The 11,514-nt window shown below is 41.3% G+C and overlaps 1 protein-coding gene across 1 annotated transcript in view; it reads left to right on the plus strand.

Annotated features, from left to right (window-relative positions):
- LOC108271557 (copine-9) overlaps positions 1-11,514 on the plus strand; it is a 123,628-nt gene that overhangs the window by 109,050 nt on the left and 3,064 nt on the right. Inside the window, exons 18-20 of the mRNA XM_053683683.1 lie at positions 262-319; positions 4,781-4,854; positions 11,125-11,514. The exon at positions 11,125-11,514 is cut by the window's right edge and continues 3,064 nt beyond it. Coding sequence (XP_053539658.1) covers positions 262-319; positions 4,781-4,854; positions 11,125-11,316 — 324 coding nt within the window. The 3' untranslated portion in view covers positions 11,317-11,514. The remainder of the gene's footprint in view (positions 1-261; positions 320-4,780; positions 4,855-11,124) is intronic.

An 11,514-nucleotide genomic window follows, 5' to 3' on the forward strand; every position in this document is an offset into this window, starting at 1 on the left:
TTTTTTTGAATGGTAGTGCAACTAAGAGGCATCCTTATAAATATCATGTGAAATGAAAAATAAATGCTGTAGGAGCTCTAAATTGATACATGTGTTTTGAATAGCCTATTTCATTTTGTTGGTTGCCAAAAGGTTCATGTGATATTTGAAGCATTTAAATCAGAATGTTTTCCTTAAATGCACTTGATATTACTTATACTACTACTACTACTACTAATAATAATAATAATAATAATAGGCATGTGGTTGTGTTTTCCTCAGGCTTCCGCTCTGCCCATGTCCATCATCATTGTGGGTGTGGGTCCAGCTGAGTTTGATGGTAAGTTTGCTGTGATTGTGTGTGTCTGTGTGTGTCTGTGTGTGTGTGTGTAAGAGAGACAGATGCCTGATTTACCCTTTGGTCGTAGCAAGATAATAAACTCACTTCCATATGCACTTAGATGCACCATGTCACGTACAGTGTCCAGGGTAACAACCTGCATCAGGTCTCCCTCCTGAATTAGTATAGGGAAGTTATGCTGGATAGCCTGGAGTGCAGTACATAATGAAAACTCTGTATCTGAATAGTTGAGTGCTATCAGTGATATACAGTGCCCTCTACTAATATTGGCACCCTTGGTAAATATGAGCAAAGTAAGTTGTGAAAATTTGTCTTTATTGTTTAAACTTTTGATATTTTGTTAAAAAATACTCTGCTCTCATGGATATCAAACAATTACACACCTGGGTGACTAGGAACAGGATCAACTATAACTTCCTGTTTCACAGGGATATAAAAATAAGGTAACACATAGGCCAAATTCCCTTAGTCAATCATAATAATTGGTAAGACCAAGGAATATAGCTGTGATGTGCGGCAAAAGGTTGTTGAGCTTCACAAAATGGGAAGTGGGTATAAGAAAATAGCACAAACATTGAAAATGCCCATTTCCACCATCAGGGCAATAATTAAGACGTTCCAGTCAACTGGAAATGTTATGAACCAACCTGGAAGAGGACGTGTGTCTATACTGTCTCAATGCACTGTGAAGAGGATGAGTCGAGTGGCCAAAAAATCTCCAAGGATCACAGCTTGAGAACTGCAGAAATTAGTTGCGTCTTGGGGTCAGAAAGTCTCCAAAACTACAATCCGAATTCACCTATATAACCACAAGTTGTTTGGAAGGGTTTCAAGAAAAAAAGACTCTACTCTCATCAAAAAACAAATTCAAATGTCTTCAGTTTGCCAGACACTACTGGAACTTCAAATAGGATTTGGTTCTATGGTCAGATGAAACCAAAATAGAGCTTTTTGGTAATAAACACCAGAGGTGGTTTTGGCGCACACAGAGAGGTAGCCATATGGAAAAGTACCTCATGCCCATGGTTAAATATGGTGGTGGCTCTTTAATGTTTTGGGGCTGTTTTTCTAGCAGAGGACCTGGACACTTTGTTAGGATACATGACATCATGGACTTTATCAAATATAAACAGATATTAAGTGAAAACCTGACTGCCTCTGCCAGAAAGCTTAAAATGGGCCGTAGTCGGATCTTCCAGCAGGACAATAATCCAAAACATACATCAAAATCAACACAAAAATGGTTTACTGACCACAAAATGAAGGTCCTGCCATGGCCATCCCAGTCCCCTGACTTGAAACCCATAGAAGGCATGTGGGATGAACTGAAGAGGAGAGTCCACAAGCATGGACCTTGAAATTTGAAGGATCTGGAGAGATTCTGTATGGAGGAACGGTCTCAGATCATTCGTCATGTGTTCTCCAACCTCATCAGGCATTATAGGAAAAGACTCAGAGCTGTTATCTTGGCAAAGGGAGGTATCACAAAGTATTGACTAAAAGGGTTCCTATAATTGTGGCAAACATACTTAACAATGTTTTTTTTTTTTTTTTGCAATTGTTTGATGTCCATGAGAGCAGAATATTTTTGTGAATTTATTTTGAACAAAATATCAAAAGGTTGAACAGTAAAGACAATTTTTCACAGCCTTCTTTGCTCATATTTACCAAGGGTAACTAGTGCTAATAGTAGTGGAGGGCACTGTACATAGACACATGCCATGAATTATTTGTTTTAAAATCCTGTTGTCACACAGAGACACAATAAAAGGAGTTCCTTTTAATAATTTGTAGACTTTTACTTAAACATTTAGTATGCCTGTGAGACTGTCATCTGCTTCTCAATGTGATCTCTATGTACCGCATTTGTAGAAGAGAATTTGCAAAGCCAGAGTAAAAAAGACCAAAGGCTGTTCTCAGATTTTGGTGAAATTAAGAAACTAAAATTAAAGGGACACTCAAATGAAAAAACAAAACATTTTACAATTTAAATGATACCTAAGTTTACATGAAACTTGGACATAATTTAAATATAATGGCTCTGGAAAAAAGGTTTATATGGAACATATATTTCTGTAGAATGCTTTCAGGACTTTTTAGTCCATTTCAGTTTAAAATTTTTATTTAATGTAAATCTGTATATGTCACTGTGACGTATGGCATAAAAGTACCGTGATAGCGATACGAGAGCAGCTGGCTCCCTCAGCCAGCGCGGTATCTCCAGAGCGGCTGCAAGACTAAAAATTTTAATTTTTATAACAGTAAAACCCTCTTCATGTAATCTTGATGTTTATACTTTGTCATGTTTATCAAAATAAAACTGCTTAAACTATAAACTATTTATTGGTTTTTAAATCATACAGGCTTATGTTGAACTTTCTTCTTGTACATACAGCCACTGTATTAACTTAACATAGTCAGTGAAAAGTGTTTCTGGTTGCTACATGTAAAATTCAGAAGTCTGTTTATATGAGAAATATTACATCTAATCCACTTCGTCTGCGATAAAGAAATCAAACACCACACAAGCATCACTACAGGAAGCAGAAAGTGTCCGACTTGACAGCTCCGTTTTCAACTCATCCCCCGACTTCAAGCGGCAACTCTCGCCGATCGGTTACATCTAGCCACAGTTGAAGTCCAACACACAGCTAGTTTTTCAGCACCTAATTATCAAGCTTTTGTTGTTGTCCTGTTCATGTGCTATCATGTGTCGTACAGCCACTCTCATAGTCTGTCCATTGTTTACGTTTATGGTTCTTGTTTTCACAGTATTGGTTGGTTGTTTTGCACTTGCATCCACCACCTTCTACAATCCCTGACACTATGTTGCAGAGTTTTTCCCTGTTTCAGTAAAAATGCTGAAAATAACAATGCTTCTCGTGCCTTAATTAAAGACAAAGTCACTTATTTTTTTTATTCTAATATTTTATTCTCATTAAGTAAGTCTATATTGAATAACTGAATTTTCATTGCTTGTAATAAGCACAACTTACATAAATTTAGGCATTTTTGTCTAGTTTTAAGATCCAGTACATTTTTAGTGACTAGATATTTATTCTTTTTTCAAGACTTCTTACCAAGTCAGTTTTGCTTACCCCATTGGCAGATTTTTTTGCTTGATTATAGTACATTTTAACTAGATTTAAGTGTCTTGCTTGTTTCAAGAAAGGCATTTGTTGCAGTGTATTGTTTGTTGTAATTAACATAAAATAAAAATTCTATCATTTAATTACTATTTATCCTTGGACATTGGAACACAATATTTCCAAGAATGTATGTTTTTTCCATGCAATCGAGCATAATGGTAAAGGTGCTTTCAGCTTCCAAAGACACATTTCGGAAAACCACCATTAAAACCCCAATAAAACTAATCCAGTCATCTGTTGTGTATATGTATATTCAAGCTTTCTGAAGCTTTCTTTGAGTAATCAATAGAAGTTACATTATAGTCATATAAATCCGCTTTAATTATCTCAGGTGCATTCATAGTTATTTGTAAATAGCTATAAATGCATAATTTTAGCTAATTTGCTAAACTGTTCAAATTGAAATGAGTTCTTTATTGTCTCTTATTGAACATGCAAAAATTATTATGCTTAATAATAATTATAATGTGTTTACAATTGTTGTAATAAGATAAGATAATTGGGGAGTGGGGTCTTAGGGCCCATAGTAGAAATTTGTCAGGTGACCCAAAAATCATAGTGGCACCCCTGTCAGTGGTAGTCACACATCTGGTACAGGTGTGATGAAAAGAGACTAGGTTGAAAAACATGGAACATGGAATGTGCCTTTAATTTCACTTTTAATTTGAAACCTAAATTGTGTTGAGAGTAGTCATGATTGCATTGTGCCCTTAGTCATTTTTGCCCTCTTGCATTGCATCATCGCCCTTGTTTCTCTGCCTCTCCTTGTCCTTGTCTCTGTGTCCTCAGCTCCCATCTGTCACCCACCACTCAAAGCTCCATAGTACCCACTGTCTCATTTACATACACACTTGGATCTCCAGGATCGATACTATGCTCTCTGAGGCATGCACACAAACATACTCACACACTCTGAGCACATAACACACACGCATTGTCACACACACTCTCTAAGCACACAACACACACAGCATAAGTACCCTCTCCTCCCTGGAGAAGCAGTGCTTAAGCCTGTGCCACCTCCGGAGACTGAGCTAACTGACATCTGCCTCCAGCCTACGCACACGCACACACACACACACACACAAACACATGCACAAACAGATGCACCCTCTCTCTGGCAGATAAACACACAGAATTATAGTAATCACTATTAAAAAGAGTAAACAATCTCCAGCATTGACAGACGGCACTGATATCCACACCGTTTCAATACACTGAATATTGTGTGGGAAAGGATGATGGTAACGAAGTGCGTGAAGATCAAACAAGTGTGTCTTCTCACTGGCAGCTATGGAAGAGTTGGATGGTGATGAGGTCAGAGTGTCATCTAGAGGACGTTTCGCGGAAAGAGACATTGTTCAGGTAATTTCCTCTTTCCCCTCTCTATTGTACCAATGCCCTTTCATAACACCAGAGTTATTGGCACCTAAACAGGCAAAACAGTGTAAAATAAGCATTACACACAATAATTCAATAATTAAAAATTTCCACTCAACATTGTAGAACATATTTGTTTATGTCAAGGGTGTAACGATACACAGAATTCAAATTCGATATGATATAACACGGTGGTGTCTCAATACATTTTTTAATGTCAAAATAAGCTTTGCCTGAACATGTGTTAGGTTTCTATTTTCATTTGATTAAAACATTCAACATTATAAAAGTACAATAGAGTCATGTCACAGCAAACCAGTGACTGTGTCCCATAATACACCTCAGCCTACAAACATGGCCGCCACAAACTACAACTCCCAAACCAACACACAGACACATTCACCTTCTCCACTAATCAGACACATCTGTTACCAATCACACACAAACACCACCCTACCCTTTAAAAGAGAATGTTTGTCCATACAGACTTTGCGAAGTATATGTTCAGTTACTTTTGCCTCTGTCTATACCAAGCCGGTTTCTGTTGTTGATTCTCTGGTTTTGATTCTGTTTTGCCCTCGACTCTGATTATCTGCATAACCTGTTCCAGTCTGTTTGCATGATCGCCTGACCTTTGCCTATCTTCGTTTTTGATCTTTGCCCTGTGTTTTGGATTGTTTTCTCATTAAAGCTGCCATTCCTGCAGTTGCTTCCGTCTTAGCCTCCATTACATGACAGAATAGTTTGCGAACACATGGATGCAGCAGGCCCTTCGGACTGGCAGCAAACTGTCAGCACCCACAAGCAGCTTATGGGGGAACATCACCAACAGCTTGTTGAATTGACTGCTCAAGTCACCAACTTTCCCAAGCATCTCCAGTTGTCATGCAGTCCCACAGCCCTTTTTCTCTGATGCCGACGCCAGAGAAATATGTAAGGGCTTTCTCCTTCAGTGTTCTCTGTATTTTGCCAGCTATGAGAGGGTGCCATAACTGTGTAAGATAGCTCACTTCATGGAGTTGCTGACCGGCAGTGCTCTAACATGGGCGATGGCTGTATGGGAGCAAGGCAGTGAGCCCATTTCCTCTTATGAGTGTTTCACGGAATTGTGTCAGCGTGTCTTCGACCATTTGGCAGAAAGCCGAGAGATGGGAGAACAGTTGCTTACCATAACCCAGGGCACATGCCGAGTAGCAGATCATGCTCTGGAGTTTCGCACCATAGCAGCAGGAAGTGGATGGAACAACACCATGCTGAAAGCAGCCTTTCGCCCTGGTTCAAACCCAGAAGTGCTGAGCATGGCGCGATGAGCACCTAACCCTCGATTCGCTCATAGACCTCTCTATTCGTCTCGACCACCTGCTCCAAAGCTGTTGCTCACTACAGACAGAGGGAGTCCCAGCTAACACCAGCAAACTCTCCGAACCCATGCAGCCGGGACGCACAAGGTTCACCAAAGAAGAAAGGGAGAGGTTGCACAGAGTTCTGATGGTTTTACTGCAGACAGACTGACCATCTCATCAGTCAGTGTCCCTTCTGAGCCCGGAATGGCACCAGAGACAGCGGGAGCTCCAACCCCCGCTTCCAAAGGGTGAGTCCATCCCAGATTTCTTTTCAACAAACTTTTCGTCCTACCCGTCATTCTAAAACACTCAGGCATGCTTTCTGTTCTGACAGCGTTAATTGACTCTGATACGGCAGGAAACTTCATTGATCAGGACACTGTCACCCAGCTCAACATCCCCGTTCAACCACTGCAACAACCATGCAAGATCCAGGATATTGATGGAGCACCCATCGGAAGAGGGACCATCTCACATTGCACAGAACCTCTCTCACTCCAGATCGGTGCTCTTCACAAAGAATCCATAACGCTGTACATCACCATATCTGCAAAACATCACAACAAAGCAACACAACTCCCTCATTTCCTGGTCCAATAGGCAACTCACACACTGCCCCATACTGCCATGCCCACTGTCTCAAAACACCAGTAATCTCTCTGGCTGCCATGTCTGTTGAAAGCCGTGACCACCAGGTTCCAGTCAAGATTCCACCAGAGTATCAGGACCTCAGGGAGGTGTTCAGTAAGGAGAAGGCCAGCAAGCTACCACTACATTGGCCATATGACTGTGCCATTGAGCTGCTTCCTGGAACAAGTCCACCTCTTAGCTGGGTTTATCCTCTATCCATAGCAGAACAACAAGCGATGGAGGAATATATTCAAGAGGCTCTCCAACAAGGTTATATCAGACCCTCCACATCCCCTGCATCTGCTGTTTTTGTTTTGTGGAGAAAAAGGGTTGTGGCCTCAGACCATGTATAGATTACCAGGGCCTCAATCAGTGTTCAGTGAAGTACCGGTATCCTCTGCCTCTGGTTCCTGCATCCCTAGAGCAGCTCAGATCAGTCAAAAATTTTCACCAAGCTGGACCTTCGAAGTGCCTACAAGTGCCTGGTTCGGATCAGAAAAGGGGCGACTGGAAGATGGTCTCCAGTACCACATTGGGCCACTATGAGTACCGGGTTATGCCATATGGGTTTTCTAGCACCCCTTCAGTGTTCCAATGCTTCATTAATGATGTCTTAAGGGACATGTTGGATAAATATGTCATCACGTATATACATGACATCCTGTACGCAAAGTCTTGCAAAGACTCCTGCAACACCAGCTGTATGTTAAGGCAGAGAAGTGTGAATTCCATCAACACATCTCTTTCCTGGGATACATTATAAGCTCAGAGGGAGTTACCATGGACCAAAGCAAAGTGATGGCGGTGGTGGACTGGCCCACACCTCAAACCGTAAAGCATCTGCAATGATTTCAGGGATTTGCCTACTTTTATAGGCATTTCATCCTGGGCTTTAGCTTCACAGCACACATCTTGACGTCCCTGCTTCACAGAAAGCCTAAACACCTGGTCTGGAGCCCAGCAGCCGAAACGGTCCTCACACAGCTCGAAAAATGCATTTACCATGGCTCCCATCCTCAAACACCCTGACCCCTTAATTTTTGAGGTAGATGCCTCTGAAACAGGAGTTGGAGCTATTCTCTCACAAAGGTTCAGAGACAAACCAAAACTTCACCCTGTTGCTTTCTTCTCAAAGAAATTGGCCTCTGCTCAGCAAAACTATGATGTGGGCAACAGGGAGCTGTTGGCAGTCAGACTAGCCCTTGAGGAATGGCGACATTGGCTGGAAGGAGCAACTCATCCATTCATCATTTTCACAGATAACAAGAACCTCGACTATCTATGTACAGCCAACCGTCTAAATCCATGACAAGCCTGCTGGTCCCTCTTCTCATGATTCCAATTCACCCTGTCTTATTGACCTGATTCCAAGAACACCAAATCAGATGCTATCTCCTGTCATCACACTACAGAACCCCAGGGGAACAAGGAAGAGTTCATTCTCCATCTTCATGTGTAGTGAGCTCTATGGAGTGGGAGTTGGATCAGATCTTGGCATGTACGCCTAGACCACAAATCCCTCCTTCATGTCCCCCAAATAAAATCTTAGACCCTGTGCAATTCAGAGTGGAACTCATTTCCTGGTCCCACACCACTGTAGCCACAGGTCACCCAGGCACCCAACGCACATATCATCTGTTAAGTACTGGTGGTCTTATATGTTCAGAGACATACATCTGCTGTCTTTGTGCTCAACTTGTGCCCAGTCAAAGGTACCCCAAAGTCTAGCAGCTGGCAAATGACCCTTGTCACACCTCACCATCAAGTTCCTCACAGACTTCCCAGAATCTCAAGGCAACACTGCCATATTGGTGGTCAGTAACTGATTCTCCAAATCTCTGTGTCTGATTCCACTTCACACCATTGTTTCAGACTTCACTACGGCCGAACTGCTCTTCCATCATGTCTTCAGATACTTTGGAATCCCAGAGGAGATAGTCAGTGACAGGGGTCCACAGTTCACATCCCGGGGCCAAGTATGCCCCGAACTCCTTGCGCCACTCCACAACTCCTCTCACCCCCTTCCAGTGTGTGTTAGTCAATCAGCCTCCCTTGTTCCCATGGAATGCCAACCTCACCGACCGTAGACCAGTGGTTTCAATGAAGTGAACAAGTCTTGGAGAGTACCCACCAATGTCTGGAGCGAGCCACCCGAACCTAGAAGGAGAATGCCGATAGGCGGTGCAGTGAACATCCCCAATTCCAGCTAGATGACAGAGTCTGGCTTGCTATCAGAGACCTACGACAACCTCACACATGCAAAAAAACTCAGCCCCAGGTACATTGGTACATTAAGATCATAAAGCAGATAAATAAAGTTACCTACAAACTGGACTTACCTTGTCACAGTCACATAGCTCCATCCTTCCATGTCTCTCGCTTCAAACCAGTTGTTCCCGGTCCACTAACCACTGACGTTCCAACCAATGTCCCTCCTGGTCTGTTGGATATTGATGGCCAATCAGCCTATCTCCCGTCACAGAAGGGGCAAGCTGGAATGGCAGGGATAATTGTTGGGTCTTAGCACATGAGATTCTTGACCGCAACCTATGCAGAGATTTTCATACCCACCATCCTGAATGTCTAATCAGACACACCTGTTACCACACACACACACACACACACACACACACACACACACACACACACACACACACACACACACACACACACACACACACACCACCCTTTAAAAGAGGACTTTGCCCTCGACTCTGATTATCTGCAAAAACTGTTCCAGTCTGTTTGTATGATTGCCTAAACTTTGTCTGTCTTTGTTTTTGATCTTTGCCCTGGGTTTTGGATTGGAGCTGCCATACCTGCAATTGCTTCCGTCTCAGCCTCCATTTCATGACAAATAGGTTAATGGAAATTTTATAATGATAGTGTTTGTGTGATCCATTCAGTCTAGCAGCACATAATGAAATAAAAGCTGCACATTAGAATGTAGAAAAATTAAACACATTTAAGTAAACATTTAGCTCTATGGTGTGACTCTCACTGGGGCATATCTGAAGCATGGGTCTGTTTGTTTCCCATTCAGTTGAGGTAGGTGTACTTTCAAAGACACGTTACTCACTGTAGCCCCAGACGTTCTCATGACACAATGGGCACAACAGGACCCGGAAGTGCTGCAGAGGAAGAGGGATGCTGTAGGCAAACTGAGTCTCATGGAACAATAATTGATAATAATAATAACTGATAAGTAATTGATGACAGAATTTTCATTGTAGGATAAACTATCCCTTTACACACACTCTCGCTCTATTTATTTATTTATTTATTTATTTATTTACAAAGGTTACAGTTTTAGAATTTCACAGTTTAGTTGGTTCTTGGGGTTGGCAAAAAGTAACCCTTCCGGAGAGAAAAAGCAGCACTAAACTGTGCCAAGTGTCATTTCAACTCTAATTAGACTTAAACTATAATTAGAAATGTTTGTGGTGGTCAGCTGAGACCAGAATAATTTTTTTTATTCATGCATGCCAATGCCATGTTTGGCTAATAAATGGAAACTGCATGCAAAGAAAAGCACCTGATACCCACTGTGAAATATGGTGGTGGATCATTGATGATTTGGGGATGTTTTGTGGCTGGTGTTCCAGGAGTGCTTGATGCCATCGTGAATCCTGATAAGCACCAGGATAGTTGCCTATGTCAGGAGGCTAAAAGTTGGGAGATAAATCAATCTTTACAAGATAATAACCACAAGCATACACCCAATTCAATACAGAAATACAAAATAGTAGTCATCTTGACTACAGAAAATCTGTGGTCTGAACTAAAGAGGGTATTCTGTATGGTAGTAACAAAGGATTTAACAGAACTTAAAACTAAATGTGTGCATCAGGACTTGGACCCTGCAGGACCCAACAAAATTTGAGGGAGAGGGCAGTTTTTACTTTCATTTTTAATTTCTCCTGTAAATGCATTATGCTGGTCAAAATATTTATGATTTAACTTGAAAAATTGTTTATATTTTAGGAAACAGAACCAACTAAGTTTCTTAGATAATATGGCGAGCATGTCCAAACAAAAATAATAATTGCAGGATTGCTTTCAGAATTACTTCGGGAGTATGATTTAGGAAAAAAAACAAACACATTTTTACACTGATAATTTTGGAACCAGAGTTTTTCCACAACATATGTTTTAAATTTAAAACTATTTAACATACCCATATGATTAGGCTCATAATAGCATTTTATCTATGATGGGTGCTAATAATTCTAGTATTGGATGTATGTCTCTCTTCATTTTCTGTCTGTGTTTTTTCAACCAGTTTGTTCCTTTCCGTGACTACATTGACCGCTCTGGAAACCAGATCCTGAGTATGGCTCGGCTGGCTAAAGATGTTCTAGCGGAGATCCCTGACCAGCTGTTGTCCTTCATGAAAAGCAAAGAGATCGAACCGCGTCCTGCTCCCCCTGCCGCCAGTGTGCCCAACAAACCCCTTGTCAACATGCGCATCTGAGCATCTGCGCATGTTCCCATCTGACAAATGTTAGCATCGGTAAATGTTTGGCAACAAACACAGCTTTGTGCAACCAAAAAGTTCCATTATCTACAGAGCTATATACTCTTTTTAACTTAAATATGACACTTTTCTGATTCTGGTACATTCTATAGACACACAGAGAGACAACAAAAGTAATATAACTAGAAAGAAAAA

This window comes from Ictalurus punctatus, chromosome 11 (assembly GCF_001660625.3).
Source record: "Ictalurus punctatus breed USDA103 chromosome 11, Coco_2.0, whole genome shotgun sequence".
NCBI classification, from domain to species: Eukaryota; Metazoa; Chordata; class Actinopteri; order Siluriformes; family Ictaluridae; genus Ictalurus; species Ictalurus punctatus.